Source organism: Muntiacus reevesi, chromosome 2 (assembly GCF_963930625.1).
Source record: "Muntiacus reevesi chromosome 2, mMunRee1.1, whole genome shotgun sequence".
Lineage (NCBI taxonomy): Eukaryota > Metazoa > Chordata > Mammalia > Artiodactyla > Cervidae > Muntiacus > Muntiacus reevesi.
Genome location: NC_089250.1, coordinates 195,655,361 through 195,676,940, shown reverse-complemented (window position 1 = coordinate 195,676,940; position 21,580 = coordinate 195,655,361). Strand labels below are relative to the sequence as shown.

The 21,580-nt window shown below is 44.6% G+C and overlaps 1 protein-coding gene across 2 annotated transcripts in view; it reads left to right on the top strand.

The window, feature by feature from the left end:
- TMC7 (transmembrane channel like 7) overlaps nt 1-21,580 on the top strand; it is a 53,321-nt gene that overhangs the window by 7,570 nt on the left and 24,171 nt on the right. For both annotated transcript variants that reach the window (XM_065920308.1, XM_065920307.1), the window contains exons 2-5: nt 9,027-9,270; nt 10,116-10,264; nt 13,190-13,357; nt 16,745-16,827. In XM_065920308.1, coding sequence (XP_065776380.1) covers nt 9,027-9,270; nt 10,116-10,264; nt 13,190-13,357; nt 16,745-16,827 — 644 coding nt within the window. The remainder of the gene's footprint in view (nt 1-9,026; nt 9,271-10,115; nt 10,265-13,189; nt 13,358-16,744; nt 16,828-21,580) is intronic.

Below are 21,580 nucleotides of genomic sequence, written 5' to 3'. Positions count from 1 at the left end.
TGTGCCAACCCCATGCTAGTCCCCAGGGGTCTAAGGGTGAGTAAGACATACTGAGGTCTTTGCCCTCATGGTTCAGACCTTAAGTCAGCCTTAGACAAAGCTCCTGTCTTCTCTGAACTTTCTGTATTGCAAAATGAGAGTAAAATGTAAGAAAAGCCCATCCTGAGGGTCACAGGAGAGAACTATGTAAAGGGTTTGACATAATCATGGCACATGGTAAATGCTCAGTAAAGGCGAATGTGGTTATTGTCATTTCCAGGAATGTTGGAAATCATTTTTGGAGAGGTCTTAGCCAAGGAAGATAAATTCCACATAGGGAATCCTTAGCAAGAAGACCTCCTCCCCCGACTGCAGATTACATTAAATTCATCAGTAAATAGCCAGAGTCCTGGCTGCTAGTACATAGCACTGTGTGCTGGGTACTGCTTTCAGCTTGGGGTCTGCAAACACTGTTGTGTTGTTTAGTCGCTAAGTCCTTTCTCTCTGTGACCCCATGGACTGTACCCGTTGATGTCCTCTGCCCATGGGATTTCCCAGGCAAGAACACTGAAGTGGGTTGCCATTTCCATCTCCAGAGGATCTTCCCGACCCAGGAATTGAACCTGAGTATCCTTCCACCCATGGGCCTCTGAACCACCACCTGTTTTTGTGAAGTTTCATTAGAAAACAGCCATGCACATTCATTTATGGATTGTGGCTGGTTTGCTTCTGCAGTGGCAGGTAGAATAGTTGCGACAGGGACTGTGTAGTAAATAGTACTTACTATCTGGTTCTTTACAGAGAAGGTGTGCTGTCCTCTTTTCTAAGCACTTGACATACAATAGCCATCTAATCCTTAAGATGGCTATGTGAGGTGGGAGCTGCTGCCCCTGTTTTACAGGTGGGAAAACTGAGGCACGGAATGGTCAGGAAACTTGCAAGGTCACACAGGTGGCAGGTGGAGCTGGGGTTAGAATCCAGGCAGCAGGCTGTGGAGCCAGTGCTCTTAGCCACCGAGTGGTCTTGTCGCCTCCTTAGACAGGATCTGCTCCTGTGGATAGCCCACGGGATGCTCTGCCGGTTTGGAAACCAGGAGACCTGGGTTCTGGGGCCTGCATGACTCTGACTGCCCTGAGCACTTAGTCACTGCTCCTGGAGGCTGTTTTGCTTGTCTGGTCATAAAGCCTTGCACCCAGTGATTGCCCAGGTGCCCCACCCAGGTGCCCAGTGGTGTGACTCATGCAGGTCCTCCCTGCCCTGCAGTTCTCAAGTCTGGCAGACGGAGGAAGCTCTCAAGGCCCTGGCTCCTCGCCTCTCAGGCTAGACTCCGGTCTTCTATGAATGAGGCCCTTCTGTGTTACCCAATACGGTAGCTACTAGCTGTGAAGTAAAGTGTTGTGAAAGTCACTCAGTCGGGTCTGACTCTTTGCAACCCCATGGACTATACAATCCATGAAATTCTCCAGGCCAGAATACTGGAGTGGGTAGCTGTTCCCTTCTCCAGGGGATCTTCCCAACCCAGGGATCCAACCCAGGTCTCCTGCATTGAGAGCGGATTCTTTACCAGCTGAGTCATAAGGGAAGCCCAGATACTAGCTATATGTGGCTGTAAAGTGTAAGTTGAATAAGGTCTGATAAAATTAAAAATTCATTTCTTTAGTCTCTCCAGCCACATTTCAGTTACGCAGTGGCCACTCATGGTTACCATATCAAACAGTACAATTATAGAACATTTCCATTACTGCAGGACAGTGTGACCTGATACATGATGTTCTGCCATGGGATACAGCCAGACTGACCTGTGTAGCTCAAGGACAAAAATAGCTACAGGGCTGCCCAGAGAGATCCTGTTAAATCTGAGTCAGATGATGTCATTCTTCTGCTCAGAATCCCCCTCAGTTCCCACCTTAACCCAAGTATGGTAACACCATTCCCCACAGGCCCCATGTGGCCAAGCTTGTTTTCCCCCAACCTCCCACCCCATTCCTCTATTCCTTGCTGACTCTCCTTTAGCTACTCTGGCCTCCTTTCTTGTTCCTTGAAATTGCTAGCCACGGTCCTACCCCAGGGCCTTTGTAAACTTTTTTTTTTTTAAACATTTGTATATTTATTTGACTGTGCTGGGTCTTAGTTGCAGCATGCAGGATCTTCATTGCATCACGCAAGATCTTTCATTGCAGCACGCAGACTTGGTTGCCCAATGGCATGTGAGATCTTAGTTCCCCGACCAGGATCGAACCTGTGTCCACTTGCTTTGAAAGGCAGAGTCTTAACCACTCAACCGCCAGGGGAGTCCCAGGGCCTTTGTACTTGCTCTTCTCTGTCTGTCTCTACCTTGCTCATCTTTATTTTTCTCCTTGCATCTATCACCATTTGAAATGTATTTAATAAATTGTATTGTTGGTTTCCTCCAGAGGCAGGGAGTTTTTAAAGTCATCTTCAAGGCTGCATCCTAGTCCTCGAACAGTGCATGGCACATAGCAATTGCTCAGTAAAACTTTTTGAGTGAGTGAGTGAATGGATGGGTGGATGGGTGGGTGGGTGGCCTTGCCAGAAGTAGGGCCATGATGAGTCTCTGGTCTCGGAGGATTTTGAGCACTTGGTGAAGATATCATAGCAGCTTCAACCAGACCCCCTGGACTGTGAGCCCCTGTGTTAAGAACCTTTGGCAGCTGGCCAGTTATTGGGCAGATTACCCAGATGCCTAGCTCCAGTTAGCATCCAAAATAAAAGCAATATCACACACATAGACAAGAGTGGAAATAAGTCTAAGAAACCCTGAAATTATTGTCTGCATTGTCTTATTGGTAACATCAAACTGAGTGTATACGCACGTGCCTAATAGGGCTGGCTTATGTAAAGTACCTGAAATAGAAAAGGATGTAACATATGGTCAGGGGCTCCCCAGGAGGCTCAGTGGTAAAGAATCTGCCTGCCAATACAGGAGACGCAGTTTCGATCACTGGGTAACCCACTCCAGTATTCTTGCCTGGGAAATCTCATGGACAGAGGAGCCGGGCGGGTTACACAGTCCACGGCATTGCAGAGTCAGACACAACTTAGTGACTAAACAGCAGCAGCCGGTGGTGTGTGGTCAACATCTCAATACTTTTTGCTAGCTTTTTCAGTTGTGAAAAAAAAATCATCTCTAAAGAAAATAATATTAAATGCTTAAATTCCTTAGATCTTTTTCTCAATTTTGGTGCCCCTGTGTTGGTGGTGTGCTAAATATTTACTTTGATCTGCCTGTGGGTCAGCCAGTGTTGCGTGTATCCTCAGCACCAAATTCATTTATTCACAATTGATGCTTGCGTTCATTAATTTAGCAGATTTTTATTAAGCATCTGCTATGAGGCAGGCTTTGTGCTAGAACCTGTGGACTCAGTGGTGAAGGAGAGAGATGAGGTCCCTTTCCTCGTGGAGGTCACAGTCTAATGGTGGAGGGAAAGGGTCAGAGAGTATGCAGGTAAACCCTTCGGGAGGAGGATGGGATAATGACAGGGATGCAGTAGGCTGGGCACTGAGGAGACACGTGCTGGTTGGAGGAGGGAGGGAACGCTCTTCAAGGCAGGAAGCAAGTCTGCAAATCTTCATTGTCTCCAGAGCCCCGGGCCCCATCCCAGGGTCCCACCCAGAGAGGGTCCCCATACAAGGTATCAAACAGAACTGATTCCCATGGCAACTGACGGGTTGCCTGGACCAGGTAACCCAGAAGGTCCCTTCTCCCCCAGAGTTCCCATGATTCCGTGGGAGGGGAGAAAAACCCTGAAGGGAAGCCGGCGCCCATCCAGTCGGGCTAGGTTTTTGGCGAGCTCGTGAGGGAGGTGGTGGTGGACTAGTGCCATTTGGCCTGTGCCCACGTTCTGGGAAGGTTGGTGCCCTTTGGTAGGAGTTGGTGTCCTGTGGAAAGAGCTGGCAGGGAAGTTGGGACCTTAAGATGCTCTCTAGATGTGCCTGCCTCTGCCCACTCATTCATTCTTCAGATGCAGGGCTTTCTGTGAGTACGACACTGCTCTAAGCTTCAGAGAGACTAACTTCGTTCTTAACCTGGAAGGACAGCATTGTTATACCTGCCCCTGCCTCCGTATCTCCTGTAATTATCTGGCCATCCTTTCACCTAAGTAACCCACCTACATGCTGAAATCTGGCTCCAGTGGCCAACAGATTCTAGACCTTCCTAGATGGGAGCACCCCAGTATCTGAGACATGCCCCCGCCTCCCAGGCAAATGGTCATCAAGGAGCCCACACAGCACAGGCTTAAACGATCAGCTCAAGAGAACATCTGACATTAATGAGACATTCTTGTCCTCCCAGGATGAGAAAACCAAGGCTTGGAGAGGTGATGCCACCTGCCTTTCTAAGAAGCGGTAGGACCAGGAGTCTGTCTTGGCATCAGAGCCTTGGGCAAGCTGCCATCTCTCTGGGCCTCAGGTTCCCTGTTGAAAGCCAGGGTACCTCCCCCAGGCTAGCATGAGAAATTCAGTGACATCATGCTGTAGAAGGTGTGTGGTCCTAGATGCACAGGATTGGGGGTAGATCAGCTATAAAAATGATGCCTGTGTCCAAAGATTGTGAAATTTTTTTTTTCACTTGAAGATGGAGAACTTCCAGGGATGTCTGAAAAGAAAAAAGCATTCCTCGTCAATGATGGCCATTTTGGACTTTTTTGAAGGGGAGGGTCACATTGTGGCATGTGGGATCTTAGTTCCCTATCCAGGGGTCAAACCTGTGCCCCTGCAGTAGAAGCTTGGAGTCCTACTCTGAGGACCACCAGGGAACCGCTGGCTGTTTTGAAAATAGAATTTTCCACAAGAGACTGTTGTTGGGAAATGTGGACAGGACGTATCCTTCCTGCGGTGTGGATGCAAGAATAATCCAATAGTTAATTTGTATGACATTGTAGTGTCTATGAAGTATTTTCAAATTGTAGTAAACCCTATAGCTTTGCCACGCGATAGGTTCCTAGTTTCAGCACTTCTAGCTGTGTGTGTGGCAAAACACTGAGCCTTCTGAGCCTCAGTTTCTTCATCTGTAAAATGGGACCGTTCTGTTCAAAGAGTAGCTCAGAGAATTGAGTGTGGTGATGCATATTGTATACTTCAAATAGTGCAAATATTCCGAGCCAGTATTATTTACACTGCTGGCCAATTTGTCCTCATGATCACGTTGATGAGATCATGGTATTATATCCCCCGTTCCTGAGTGGAGAAACAAGTGATCTAGAGATGGTCTTTGTCTCCCCTGGGGTGCCAGCTTCCAGCTCCAGCCCTGGGTCCCTGACCTCGTGATCACTGAATATTCAGTGAATATGCCCCTCCAGATGCAAAGGCCTCTGTTCTGGTTAATAACGGCCCTTTGTTGCTGGCCAGAGGGAGAGGCAGCCTCCAGCTGGGCTTGGACTCCATAGCCTTCAGCCCACTCCCACCCCGCCCCTCATGTTTGCTTAGGGATCACATTACCAATGGAAGTTTATGGAAGTCTGTCATACCCTCAGGGAGTGCGGGGGCCTGGGAGTGAAAGGTTGAGTGGGATGCGCAGGCTTATCCTTGGCGGCTGGCAGGGCTCCAGACACGTGTCTGTGTGTCGTCATCAGTGAGTCAGCGGCTCTACTGTGTGAACATGCCCATCAGAGAGGTGACGACTGCAGCTCTGCCCCATCAGACTCCAGCTTGGATCAAGGCCTTGGCCGGTCCCCCCCTCCCAGGGCCCTGTTATCTATAAGTACATTTACGGAGCCTGCTGCGTGCTGGACTGTGCTCAGTGATTCTATCTGTCTATCTATCGCCTTTGATTCTCATAGCCTGGCGCGCCTGTGATGGGTCTCGTCCTTAGCCCCGAAGCCTACAGAGTGCCCCTTTGAAATGTGGTCAGATCACAACATGCTTTGGCCCAGAACCCTGGGTGACTGCCCATCTGCCACATCGAAAGGTCATAGCTCAGCCCACGGAGTCTGACCTAGTCTGGCCCGGCCACCTCTGACCCCTGCTTTCTACTCTTTCTGTCCCAGCCTCGCTATTGTTGCTTAATAGATTGCTCCACACGTGATAGCTTAAGCCACTGTAATGTTTCTGCTGATCCTGTGCATCCGGAACTGAACAGGCTACAGAGGAGACAGTTTGCTCAGCTGTGTGTCATGTCTGCTGGGTCTGAGCATCCAGTGGCCTTTTCCTGCCCATGGCGGGGATGACCCGGAGGGCTGGGGACCCCGGCTCACGGGGTTCATAAGCCAGGACCTTGGTTCTTGCTGTCACCCAGTGCCTTGGTCGTCCTCCTTGGAGGCTTGTGGCTTCTTTCTCTCCACGTGGTTGTGACCGCAGCACAGGTGAACTTCTCACTCAGCAGCCCCAGGCTCCCAACAGCACACGTGAAAATGTTAGCCGCTCAGTCACGGCCAGCTCTTTGTGACCCCATGGTCTATAGCCCACCAGGCTCCTCTGTCCTTGGGATTCTCCAGGCAAGAACACTGGAGTGGGGAGCCATCCCCTTCTCCAGGGGATCTTCCTGATCCAAGGATCGAACAGAGTCTCCTGCATTGCAGGCAGATTCTTTACCATCTGAGCCAGCAGGGAAAGGTAGAAGCTTCCAGGTCTTTTCAGGCTTGAGTCTGGAACTGACAGAGTGTCACCTCTGTTGTAGCTTTTGGTGAAAGCAAGTCACAGATCCAGCCCAGGTTCAAGGGGAGGGGACCCCAGAGGGCTGGTGTGGCTCTTTGGGGGCCACCAACAAGAGATCCTGTGACGCTCCCATTCATTCACTCTTCCCCAGCCACCCAGGCCTCTGTCCTCTTCTTCAAACACACCGCGCACACCCTTGCCGCAGGGCCTTTGCACTTGATTCCCTCTCTCAGAATTCCCTTCACCCAGTATCCACAGGGTACACATACCACCCCTCCATTTAGCCTCAGCTTAAATGCTGCCTTAGTAGAGAAGCCGTACCTGACTCCATCTTATCAAAAACAATGTACCCTGCCTGTTACCTCTGTGCCCTTACCTGCCTCTTTTTTTTTTTTTTTTTTTAACACTCATTACTTCCTGGCATGGGCTTCCCAGCTGGCACTAGTGGTAAAGAACCCGCCTGCCAATGTAGGAAGCACAAGAGATGCGGGTTCCATCCCTGAGTCAGGAAGATCCCCTGGAGGAGGAAATGACTACCCACTCCAGTATTCTTGCCTGGGAAATCCCATGGACAGAGGGGCCTGGCGGGCTACAGTCCACGGGGTTGCAAAGAGTCAGACACGACTGAGTGAGTGAGCTGGCTCATTTATTGCATGTGTGTTGTCTGATCTTGCTCTGCCCCCTCCTTAGGACATAAGTGCTGTGTGAGTCAGATGTTTACCGTGTTCACTTCGGTATCCCTGGCTCCACATCTGATGCATGATAGGTATACTTGGTGAATGAGTTCATTTTTGAGGTGAGGCATCTGAAGCTCAGAGAGTTTTAAGTAACTTTCCCAGAGACGCAGCTGGTAATTGACAGAGCCTGGATTCAAATCCAAGGAAGCTTTGCTGCCTGTCGGGGGAATTGCTTATTCTTACAGCATCCTCCTACCTCCTCTTTCTGTGTCCTGTCTCCATGCAGGATGGTCTTCCCCAGTTAGGATCAGATCAGGCATGAAATCCACCCTGATGGTGGCATTCCTTCCTCACCTCCAAAAGGAAAGCTCTCACTCCGTGGACTGCTATACAGGGCGCAGCGAATCTTGGCCTCCAGCCGTGGCTTGATGGAGCGGCGTGAACAGAGAGTCTTGAGTAGGCAGACCTGGCTCTGTTTGCAGCCCCCCTCCCCACCAACACGCTTTCTAAGCACAGACAAAGCACAGATGTCATCCTCTCATCCATCCATCAGTGAGTGTTTGTGAACTACTCTGAGCCAAGTATTTTATTGAACTACTATGCTGGGTCCTGGGTTGCAATGGTGAGGAAATCCTCACAGTCCCTGCCCTCCAAGAACTTAAGAGTCCATGGGGCAAGATGGACGTGCTCACATAGCCATAGAAATATAAGGTTATAGATTGTGGTAAGTGCTGTCAAGGGCTTACTGTGTATGGGAAAATATGTAACAGTAGTAGTACAGTGAGGCAGGGGTGGTTTCCTCGAGGAAGAGACTTTCAAGTAGGAGCTAAGAGGTGGAGCAGATTCCATCCAGGCAGAGGGAACAGCATTGTGAAAAGGGCCTGAGGAGGAGGGATCAGGCCCATTTTAGTATATGCAGGATCCTAAGAAATATAGTTTGGAGGGCAGAGGGCCTAAGGAGCTGGACAGGCAGGCAGGAGTCAGATCGTGCAGGGCTTTGAGGGCTTAAGCAAGGGGTTGGGGGAAGCATGAGTGACTTTATTTTCTCATCTGTAAGATGGGGATGATAATAGTACCTGCCTCCCTACGTGTGAGGGATCCTTGGTCAGTTGAGCAACTGTAGGCTGTAGGCTGGCCTGAGGCAATCATCCCCTCTCTGCCTGGTCTCCTCCTCCAGCAGGTTAGCTCTGGCTTGTTCACAAAGCAGCAGCTGGTCCAGAGAGCAGCCTCCTGAGGCTGGACTTGGAACTGGCACAGCATCACTTCTGTTGCGTTCTGTTGGTCCAGGCAGATCATAAGGCTAGCCCACATCCCCTGAGTGTGCGTGAATCTCTTTAACACAATGCCTGGTGCATAGGAAATGCTCCATACACCCTATTATTATTGTTGTTGCTGTTGACGATGATGTTGTTATCACTATGCATCCCATTTGACAAATGAAAAGCAGGTTGGATTACTCCAAACCTCACACTTAGCAAGTGGCTGCAACCAAACACTAGAATGCAAATATCATGTAACGTAAAGCGTGTTTGCAATCACGTTTGCTTAAAGTGAACCCTTTTGCAGATGATCTTATTGTCCTGAGCTTGAGTACCATCCTGGTAAATAAAATAATTAAGAAGTCCTTTGGTCAGTGCTCCTGACTGTCTGTGAGGTTTAGTTAGGGTCTATGAGATCCGAGTGTCCTATGTAAGTTTTGGTTTTTGGCTCCCAGGTTCACTGGGGTGAATGATGGTTTTCTTCTTTCTTACCCAGAGAGCCTCTCTTTGGACTCCAGTTGCTTTTCTTCTCCACCTGTGAATTTCCTTCAAGAATTGCCAAGTTACCGGTCCATTGCTCGTAAGAGGACAACCATCCTTTCCTGGGACAAGCAAAATGGCACTTTGCTGAGGCCAACAGACTCTTACAATTTCCAGTTGGACGGAGAAATCACTGAAGACCTTGATAACCAATCCATTCGAAAATATGCACTGAACATTTCTGAGAAGCGGAGACTAAGGTTTGTCCAGTAGCCATCTGAAGGGCATATGATGTATGTTTTGGAAGAAAGGGGCTTTTTAGGCATAGGATGCATTTCCTGATGAGTTCACATAATTAAGTTTATTACTTGGGATAAGCTAAGCTGCTGTGACACACACATAAAATCTCAGTGTATTAGAAATGTATTTCTTGCTCACATGAAAGTCCTGGGCTGAGGTCAAGGGAGGGACTTTGCAGTCACTCAGAGACCCGGGCTCTTTCTGTCTTATGGCTCTACAACCTCCAAAGCCGCATTGCTTTCTGCAGTCACTCTGTTCCCCCTAACCCCTGGCCCCTGCCAACCATTATTCTACTCTCTATCTCTGTAGATTTGCCATTCTGGATATTTCATGTAAGTGGAATACATGACCTTTTGTGTCTGACTTCTTTCACTTAGCTGCATGCTTTTAAGGTTCATCGAAGTTGTAGCATGTATCGGTACTTCCTTTTTATGGCTGAATAATATTCTATTGTGTGGCTATATCAGTTTGTTTGTTCATTTTTCCTTTCATAGAGATGTGGGTTGTTAGCATCTTTTGGCTACTGTGATTAGTGCTGCACTGAGTATTTATGTACAAGTTTTTGTTTGAGACCTGTTTTCAGTTTTTCTGGGTTATCTACCTGGAAGTGGAATTGCTGGGTCATATGGCAATTCTTTGTTTAACTTTTTGAGGAACTGCCAAACTTTTGCCTTCTGGTCACACTGTTCTGCATTCCCACCAGCAGTGTATGAGGGCTCCAGGTTTTCCACATCCTCTCGGCTGGGGCTTTATCTGGTGATGAGGTTGGGGACCCTGCCACTGTCATGCTTGTTTATTAATGCAGGGACATTCAGGAAACCCAAATGAAGTACCTGTCTGAATGGGACCAGTGGAAACGGTATAGCAGCAAGTCTTGGAAGAGGTTCATAGAGAAGGCTCGAGAGATGACGACCCACCTGGAGCTGTGGCGGGAGGACATTCGCAGCATAGAAGGTACCGCACCCCACGCTGCCCATGCTCCTCTGCAGAAGTCTCCTGCCCTGGGAGAAAGTACAGCTTTGTTCTCACCCACCTCCAGCTGAAATGACGTCTTTCCTTCCATGGTGTATGCGAGCAGCGCACCACAGTTAGGGTTAATAGAGCCTGTGTCTTCATCACCGGGAAAATCACAAGTTGTCTTCCCGTCCCTTCCACATGTTGTAGTTGTCCCGGAATAGCACGTGTGCTCATCATGACTTTGAAATTACAGCAGTGATTGCATCTGCCGCTAGGTCTCGTTTTTGAATACTAATGAAGATATTCATGTATTAATCTGTCCCCAATTTAGTTTGTAATATTGTGATATCATATGGACAAATAACCGTTTGTATTTTGTGCATTTAAGAGTATTACTGCAAGCGGGGTTCAATAGGACTTATCCGACTGCAGAGGCAGCCATGGCCCTGAACCCCCTTACTTCCACATAATGGTGAGAATTGGGATGAGGTACAGACAGACCAGGCTTTGCCAGTAACTAAGTTGGTGAAGAATCTGCCTGCAGTGCAGGAGACCCAGGTTTGATCCCTGGGTCAGGAAGATCCCTGGAGAAGGAAATGGCAACACACTCCAGCATTCTTGCCTGGAGAATCCCATGGACAGAGAAACCTGGTGGGCTCCAGTCCATGGGGTCACAAAGAATCGGACACGACTGAGCAGACCTAGGAGATACTGTGGGTTTGGTTCCAGACGACCTCGATAAAGTGAATGTCATGATAAAGTGAGTCACACAATTTGTCGGTTTCCCAGTGCATAGAAAAGTTGTGACTACACTATACTGTAGTCTGTTATGGTACAATAGCACTGTATCTAAAAAATAATGTATATACCTTAATTAAAAAGTACTGTTGGCATTTATCATTTGTATGTCTCAGGTTAAAATACTTGCCCTAGTTCATTCTCTAAGATAAAGCAAACCCAGAATTTGAGCCCAGGCAATGAAGCTTCAGAGCCCAAGATTTTAGCCACCATGCCCAGCTTCCTGTCCTGTTAAGAGGCCACCTTTCAGGAGATGTTCATCATATATAATGGTGAAATGAAGTGAACATGAAAGTTGCTCAGTCATGTCCGACTCTTTGCAACCCCATGGACTATACAGTCCATAGAATTCTTCAGGCCAGAATACTGGAGTGGGTAGCCTTTCCCTTCTCCAGGGGATCTTCCCAATCCAGGGATCGAACCCAGGTCTCCCGCACTGCAGGTGGATTCTTTACCAGCTGAGCCACAAGGAAAGTCCAAGAATACTGGAATGGGTAGCCTATCCGTTTGCCAGAGGATCTTCCTGACCCAGGAATTGAACCAGGGTCTCCTACATTGCGGGTGGATTCTTTACCAGCTGAACTATGAATGGTGAAATATTGAAAGCTTTTCTCTTAAGATTGAGAATGAGGAACAGGCTGCTAATTATCACAGATTCTATTCATCATCATCTCGGAAGTCCTAGCCAGTGTACAATGATTGGGGAAAAAAGAAAAAAGGCACAATGACCAGAAAGGGAGAATTAAGGTGTCTTTTTTTTTTTTCCAGATGACATAATTTATTTGTAGAAAACTAAAGACACATTATTAGCACTGATGTGAATTTAGCAACGTTGCTAGTTGTAACAGCGTATATAAAACTAATTGTATTTCTATATACCAGCATGTGTGCTTGGTCACTGAGTCATGTCCCACTCTTCGTGACCCCATGGACTGTAGCCCACCAGGCTCCTCTGTCCATGGGATTCTCCAGGCAAGAATACTGGAGTGGGTTGCTGTCTCCTCCTCCAGAGGATCTTCCCAACCCAAGGATAGAACCTGCATCTCCTGCATTACAGGTGGATTCTTTACCACTGGGCCACCAGGACTTCCCTATATACCAGCAACACACATTTAAAAAATAAGTTACACAATAGTATCATTATACCTAGGAATACATCTAAAGAACTGTGTGAAATGATTGTGCACAGAAAACTATAAAATGTTGTTGAGAGAAATTAACCCATATATATATAGGTTCATGGCTCAAAGGTTCAATATTATAAAGATGTCACTTGTTCTCAAACTGACCTATATATTCCATGTAATCTCAGTCAGAATCCCAGCACATTTTGCACACATATGTATGTGTGTATGTGTGAAAACAAATATGCTGATTTTAATATTTATATAGAAATGCAGAGAACCAAGGATGCCTGAGGAAGAAGAGAGCTTTAAGACTTAGAGCACCATATATCAAATATTATTTTAAGTCTGCAGTGATGAGGCAGTCTGGTGTTGGCCCTAGGATAGACAAACAGACCAACTGAACAGAAGAGAGAATTTAGAAATAGGTCCATGAATATATTTGTTGTTGTTTAGTCATTAATTCATGTCTGACTCTTTAGCAACCGCATTACTGTAACCCACCAGGCTCCTCTGTCAATGGATTTCCCAGGCAGGAATACTGGAGTGGGTTGCTATTTCCTTCTCCAGGGGATCTTCCTGACCCAGGGATCAAACCCATGTCATCTGCTTGACAGGTGGATTCTTTATCACTGAGACACTTGGGAAGCCTTCATAAGTATATAGTCAATTACAAACGTACTCTTGCAGTTCACTAAGGAAAAGGTCACCTTTTCAATAAATGATGCTGAGTTAGATATTCCTATGAGAAAATGTAAATATTGACCCCTCCTTCACACCATTTCAAATTATTAATTTATAATTAATTGCAGATTTACATGTGAAAGTTTAAATCACTAGAAAATAGAGCTTTGAAGCCAACAATGGAGAAAATAGAGTGATTCTTCCTTCCCCCACCAAGATCCTCCAATCTCAGTTCAGTCCTCCGTGGCTAAGTGAACCTGCAGTGGTTACTGGGTCAATACTCCTGGTCAGTGATTTCTGAATTTCTTTTTTCCAGGGAAATTCGGCACTGGGATTCAGTCCTACTTCTCCTTCTTACGATTTCTGGTGTTGCTGAATTTGGTGATATTTCTGATCATCTTTATGGTGGTTTTGCTCCCAGTCTTGCTCACCAGATACAAGATCACCAACAGCAGCTTTATTCTCATTCCATCTAAAGACGTGGGTGAGTGGAAGAGGCCTGGCTTGCCATGACGAGTGTTCTTTTCATCGTGTACCTTCTTGCTCTAGCGGTCTTTATAATCTAAGTCTTGGGTGACTGTATTAGGATCGACTAGGCTGTTTGCAGAAACAGATGACCCCATAGCACAGTGTCTAATAACCACAAAGTTTCTTTCTTATTCACACTATGTGTCCACCATTGTTTGGTGGTGCCTTTGTTCCACATCTTCTCTCTGGAGCCCAAGCTGATGGAGCAGCCTCTCTTTGGACCACTGACAGTCACGATGTCCAGAGAAAAAAGAGCTGTGGCAATCATGTGCTGGCTCCTAATGCTTCTGCTGGAGATGACACGCGTCCTTTTTACCGCATCTTATTAGCCAGTGCCAGTCACTCGCCACTCCTGGATTCAGCAGGGCGTTTGGGAGAAGCAGTGAGGGGTAGAAAGTGGAATAAACAGTAGATTGTAAACAGAATACAATCTACTCCAGTGACTTTATTTCAGGCTTTTATATCAAGGCTTTTATTTCCCATAATGGTGATGCTCAGGCTGGCATTCATTAAACACTAGTGATTTGCCAGACTCTTTGGCAGTGACGGGCCTGTGTTTTCTTACTGAATGCTCAACATTTTTTGCTTCTATCACATGACTCCTTCCCCAGAAGAACTCCCTCTATAGTCACTTCTGTGGCCCTCAGCAGTCCTCTTCATCACATTTGTTTTTGTTTTAATTCTATTACACTTAAAAAATCAAACGAGAATAACATGGAAATCTTGACTCTTTGAGTGCCTACTGTATACCCGATGCTGATGCTGAATTCTCATTTCCTATATGTGCATTTCACAGATAAATATCACCTGCTGCTGTGGGAAGACCCTGGGTTCAGTTTCAAGGGCCAGCTCCGCTAGTTGGTTAGACTGTCTGAGCCTCATTTTCCTTATTTGTAGAAAGTGATAATATAAATAGTGAGGCAGTTGTTTCATTATTCAGATAATACTACACTATTTAATACTTGGGTCATTAAAAAATGTTTACTATTTAGATTGTAAATAATTAAAAACAATAATATAAAGTATATTATTTAATATGGAAAAATTTTTAAGTATAAGTAATTATTTAAGCAATACTCATAATTTTTAAATGAGTATTAAGTAAGATAATACAGTGCTTTGTCCATGGAAAGTGCTCAATAAATGGCAGCCTTTTTTTTTTTTTTTTGGTATTATTTCTTTCTAGAAGAACTGAAGACCATTCTGTCTCACTGGGCACCACTGCCTGTTCAATGGTCCCGTTAGCTGTGAGCAGAGCCTTGGGCAGAGGGAGGCCACCCTCTTGGAGGAAATGGAGCTGGACTCTGAGCGTGGACGCCATGAGTCTCTGCTTTCTCATTATCTCCTTTGACTACATCCTCCTCCCATGCATGCTTTTTTTTTTCCTTAACTTACCTACTAGACTTTGTCCCTTCAGGAAAGGATCAGAAGTCCCTCTCTTCCTTTCCTTACCTTCCTTCCCTTTTTCATGCTTTCAGCAAGTGTTTATTGAGTACCTGCTGTGTGCCAGCCTCTGAGTCAGGTCCTGGCAGCAGCTACCACACCTGAGTCCATGGTAGTGTCCTCTAGCAAAGGATGGGGGTTAGGAAGGGATCGCATGAAGAGGTGTATGAAGGACGAATTTGCCTGTGGGGAGGGGAAGGTGCTGAGAGGTCGGACACCAGGACACTGGTGCTCAGCGGTCCCCTGAGCCCTCTGTGAAGACAGGTGAGCCCAGCAGGACAAGGAGAAGGCTGCCATTGGAGAACTTGGGGAAGCATCTTCATGCAGATGAACAGCATCTGCAAAGGTTCAGAGATGAGGATAACTCAGCGTATTGGAGACATGAGAAGCCTGGCGTGACTGGTGGGCACACTTCTGGGAAGGGCCAGATAGTCAGGATTTTAGGCTTGGTAGGCCATACGGTCTCTGTTAACTATTCAGTGCTGCCGTGATGGTACAAAAGTGAGCATGGACGCATGTCCTGATTGAGCTTGACTGTGTTCTGATAATGCGCTACTGACGAAAAGAGGCAGCTGGCCAAATTTGGCCCTAGGGCCATAGTTTGCTGATGTCTAGGCTTGAGGACAGGGTGACGAGCAGAGAAGCAGCCATCTCATTCCACCTTCCTGACTCTGCTCCCAGACAGAGTGACTATCTCCCTCCTCTTTACCTCTAGCGCTGTGTTCATAAACCATTTGAGCACCTTACATATACCTGACTCCACCTTGTCTTTTCTACCACTAGATGGTAAGCTTTTCAAAGGCAGTAACATACTACTTACTTATCAGTTTATCTCCAACATCTGCCTGATGCCTGGTGACTAAGAAACGTTTGTTGAATGAATAAGTAAACATTCACGTTAGAATTATAAAATAGAAAAGCTGGGACTGGCCTTGGAGAAACTGGTTCAATTCTCTTATTTTAACAAAGGGGAAACTGAGGCCCAGAGAAGGGGTAGTAGATTGGATTATTTCCCCCAGTTTGTCATTTCCCTGTAATTGTGACTTGCAGAGCCTCCCACTGTGGGCTGAGAATACTTTCTGACCCCGTTGATATTGCACTTGGCTATGTGACTTGTTTTGTCCAGTGGAATTTTAGCTTGAAATGGCTTTATGTGGTTGACCTGCCTTATAAGAAGGGTCATGAGGAGAGCATCCCCCAGAGAGCCTTTGCATCTCCAGTCTGTCCCCTGAGTGGAGTCATACAGAGAAGACCTCTGCCTAACTGGGAGCCTGGTATCCCTTCTGGCTTATCCTGAATGAGCTGCATGTTCTCCAACTGCAGACTATGAAGGAGAAAATAAATGTTTGGAGGTTAAGTCATTGAGACTTGGGGCTACTTATTACACAGCAATAGCTGACTGAGACAAAGCAAGTGAATTAGTTGATCAAGCACAACATAACGTCACTGAAATTGGTGTTCAAAAAATTTCTTGATCAGTTTTGCATAGGTAAATATGTGTTTTTTAAGAGTGAAACTGCTTGTTAATTTACACACATGCAGAGATCTTTTAAAATTGGATATGCTTAAAATGCAATAATAATTACATCAGCCACATCTTCTAAAACATGTGCAAACATGAACTCCAAAACAAAATACCAATATAGTCAGAAAACTTGTACTGTAGTAGACCCTTATACAAAATGTATAGAAAAATGTGTATCCCTAGATAACTTAGAATAGTGAAAGGGGAAAATGGTACTGTACGTGGTGCACTGGGGTTTGGGTTGCAAATAGATTCATAAGCACAGCCATACATAACTGTACATGAGTACATATACATGCATAGATACACAAATTACGATGAGGCTCTACAGACTGAAGCTGTTTCCACTGATGTTCTTGTTTTTGTTTTTTACAGATATTCAATGCACGGTGTATCCAATAAGTAGTTCTGGACTCATTTACTTTTACAGTTATATCATAGACTTACTTTCTGGCACTGTAAGTATTTAACATAATTCTGGATTTGGATCCGCAGTACTGAAATAGGTTCCTGAATGTCTGCAGTTGAGAGTCAAACATGAGTGTTGACACAAGTACTGGTTATAAAAACAGTATTTGCAGTGACCTTGTCGGCAAGGATGATGTTCATCCACCCCTGCTTAGATACACAGGAAAAGTGCCTTGTCACTTTCAGCCCTTGCCTTTTGCCTAATGCCTGCCACCTTCTTATTGACCTGTGACAAAATCTGAGGTCCCCCATAGACAGAAGCTTCAGTGAATATAAACCCAGATAGAAGCTATTTAACTTCTCTAACATTGAAAAACCTTAACATTTTGTAGTCCTAGATGACCTGGATGAAAGCTATGACTCTTCTCCCCAGAAATTAGACACACAAGCATGTGTGGTGCACACATACACAACACCCATACATGCACACACACACACAACTGTGCACACACCTATGTTCCATGAAATCTCTTAAAAGACTATTGTGCTGTGTGCTTAGTCACTCAGTTGTGTCTGACTCTTTGTGACCCCATGCACTGTAGCCCACCAGGCTCCTCTGTCCATGGGATTCTCCAGGCAAGAATCCTGGAGTGGGTTGCCATGCCCTCCTCCAGGGAATCTTCCCAATCCGGGGATCAAATCCAGGTCTCCTGCATAGCAGGCAGATTCTTTACCATCTGAACTACTAGGGAAGCCCTGAAAGGCTATTAATCCCATGTTAACTCTGATGCTCTGAAATGGAATTAATGTCATCCTTCCTATGATATTTCCAAAGGTTTTCTTTTTTTTTTATTCTTTACTCCAAAAAATGATTTTTTGTGTGTGCTTTCATTTTTTTAATCCCACTTTTTTCAGCAGGTAAGAGTGCCCATGAAAAGTGGCTGTCTCTGCCTTCTATATTAGGGTTTCTCCACCTTGGACCTGATACTCCTGTATCACAGGCCTGTCCTATGCCCTCTGGGACATTTATAGCATCCTGCCTTCCCTCCACTCGTGCCAGTAGCAGCCCCACAACTGTGACAACCAAGCATGTCTCCAGACGTTGCCAGATATTTCCTGGGGGACAGAATTGCCCCAGATTGAGAACCACTCCTTTACCTGTTTTTAAAAATTGTTGTTTAGTCACTAAGTCGTGTCTGACTCATTTTGTGACCCCATGGAAAACACAACTATGTTAAAATATCTTTAGGAAAGTTACTGAGATTAAAATGCCATGTCATCAAACATTTCCGAATTGACAAATAGAAAGCTTCGAATTTGCCCACTGCGTTGTTTCGAAAAAGTGGTTCTTACATCTCTGCTTTCATGTTCTCCTTAAAACAACTGAGAGGAATTGTCAGGTGGGTGTTAAAATGTCCACCATGCAAATTGGAAAACTGAAGCTCACAAACTCTACAAAGAGAGAGGCAAGTCAGTGACTCACCTGAGATAAATGCTGGTGAGGTCACATCCCAGAACTGCGGTTAGCCCCATCTCATTTGGTCATATCCCACAAGACGTTTCTCCTTGTGGAGCTCCACGCACCATGATCATCTTCATTACAGAAAAGATTTTATAGGAGACTTAGATGCACTTGATCATAAATGTTCAGTAAATTGCACATGATAAAAAAAATAGCCCTGCTCCAAAGAATGAGGTTTCTGTAGTGATGAGAATGTTCTGAATCTGTGCTGTGAAATTCGAGAGCCACGAACTCTTAAGTACTTGAGTTTCGTGGCTACTGTGACCAAGAAATTGAATTTTAATTTAATTTTATTGTTTGTTTCAATTTCAATTTATTTGTTTTCAATAGGTGTTTTAAAAAGCATTCTGCACACATTACAGAATGGCCATCATGCACATTCCCTGTAATGTCACTGTTCTCATCTATGCAAGCAAGTAGCAGACTTACACGTAGTTTTCCTATGTTTTTAAACACTTCTGTTCATGTTTATGGAATGAGCAGACCATGCACTCACACTACAGGATTTTCTATGTAGTAAACAAATGCTACTTTAACATATTTCTTACACGTGTTTTTGAACATTTCTGTATGTATTACAAAATGACTGTCACGTCCACTCATGGAGATACCAGGATTCATTTCTTCATGTGTGTTGCAAGGCTGTAGCAGTCTTACAAACTTCTCTTACACTGGCTTTTAAAAACTTTTCTGCACACATTACAGAATGGACCTCCCATGCATTGACTAAACTAAAAGTATTCTGAACATATTGAGCATGTAGCACTTTGACAACCATCTTTTGTCCTGTGTTTTTAAAATCTTCACTAATGTAGAGTATGCATGTCACATTTAGTCACTAAAAAAACACAGTTTTCAACATAGCTAGTAAGTAGCATTCTTCTATCTTTTGTGTGTGTGTTTTTTTTTAATTGAGATCTGATTGACATATAGTGTATACATTTGAGGATGTACAACCTCATGATACACTTATATATTATAATATGATGACTACAGTAGTTTTAGCTAATAACCTTTATCATGTCACATGTAAATTTAAATTTAAATAGGCCCAGGAGGGAGCTGGCCACAGAGATTAAGAAGTGGCTTGTCTTTGCTGAAAACAGTTGAGCCAAGCTCGTGATCACACCAGAGAAGTTCTTTTCCGGGCCCAGTGGACCTTTGTCCTGTTATGTTACTTGATTGATGACAGCCCTGATAATGACCCGGGGCAATAAAGACAGGGTTTGTGTAGTTGGGCAAGTTTTTATGGCCTTTGTGCCCCAGAGTTAAAAGAAAAGATGGAGTCTTGTGTTTCTACATCTTTTATTTTCCTATTAAAAATTTACTTAGCTATTCAATATAAAAATACATGGTTTTCATGAGAAATATAAGACTTAATGAGTGAAAAATAAAATCACTTCTTCCCAGAGACTACCAATCCCTTCACATCATGGTTCATCGCTTTCTTGACCTTTCTTAGGCACTTTTATGAGCTTCTTAATATTCTACAATATGGATTTTTCATGATCTAGCCAGTCCCCAAACTCGATGAACGTTGATTATTTCCATTGTCCCCTTTCTAAACAATACTGCAGTGAACATCTAGTTGCTACGTATACTATTTCTGTTCTCTGTATGTTGCCTTCTTCACTCGCCTAGAATGTTCTGTCCTTGCTATTCAAGGAGGAGTCTGAGGTGAGCTCATTTATTCCCACCGTAAGAGTCATGGACTTTTCTCTGCTGTATTTTCACATAGGGTTCCTTTGGGCTTGGAGGGGGGCGTTGTTATGTTTTATTTTTCTCTGATAATAGCTTTATTGAGGTACAAGTCACATATCATACAATTCACCCATTTAAAGCATACAATTCAGTAGTTTTAGTATATTCATAGAGTTACGCAGCAATTACCACAATCAGTTTTAGAATATTTTTATCACCTCAGAAAGAAACCTGTACCCGTTATCACCTACCAATTCTGCTAATCAATGCTAAGCAACCGTTAATCTACTTTCTGTCTGTATGAAATGCTTAGTCATGACATTTCCTATAAGTGGAATCATATAACACAAGATCTTTTGTCTCTAGCTTCTTAGCAAATTTTTAAGGTTCATGCATGTTGGAGCATCTGTCAGTCTGTGATTCCTTGCTGTGGCCAAGTAAGATTACGTTGTGTGGAAATACTACATTTTGTTTATACGGTCATGATGGACATTTGGGTGGTTTTCACCTTTTGTCTATTATGAATAATGATGCTAAAAATATCCATGTTTGAGATTTTGTGTGGACATATCTTTTCACTTCTTTGAGGAGTGGAAATCACTGGCTCAGATGTTTAACTTTTTGAGGGACTGCCAAACTTTTCCACAGTGGCTATATGCTTTACATCCTCACTAGCACTGAATAAGTCTTCTGATGTGTCTACGACATCCTTGCCAGCACTCGCTGTTACCTGGCCTTTTGATTATCGTCACCCTAGTTTGTGTGCGGTGGAATTTCTTTGTGGTTTGATTTGCATTTCTCTAATGAATAATGTTGATCATCTTTTCCTGTGCTGATTGGTCTTTTGTGTATCTTCTTAGACTAAATGTCTGTTGGGATTCTCTTTTTAGTTTTAGTTGGATTATCTCTGTTTTTATTGTTGAGTTATAAGAGGTTTTTTTCAATATTCTAGATGTGCTATGCTCCCTCAATCATGGCCGATTCTTTGCGACCCCATGGACTGTAGCCCTCCAGGCTCCTCTGTCCATAGAATTTTCCAGGCAAGAATACTGGAGTAGGTTGCCATTTCCTTCTCCAAATATTACAGATACAAATTCTTTATCATGTATATGATTTATAAATATTTTCTCCCCTTCTCTGGATTGTCTTCTCACTTTCTTGAGAGTGTCCTTAGAAGCATAAAAGTTTTATTTTTTATGAAGTCCAGTTTCTTTTTTCTGTTATTGCTTGTGCTTTTGGTGTCAAATCTAATAATCCATTGCCAGATTCAAAGTCATGTGGATTTAACTCTCTATCCTCTTCTAAGAGTTTTATAGCTTTAGTTTTACATTTCGGCCTTTGGTCTATTTCAGGTTAAAATTTATATATAGGGTAAGGTAGGGGCTCAGCTTTATTTTATTTTTTGCCTGTGGCTATCCAGAGAGGAACCTGGTAGATCACAAAGAGTTGGACACGACCGAGCAACCGAGCATGCGTGCACGTCCAGTTGTCTCAGCACTGTTTCTTTTCTCCCCTTTTCAAAAATCAGTTGACCATGGGTGTATGGGTTTCATTTTTGGACTCAATTCTATTCCATTTAC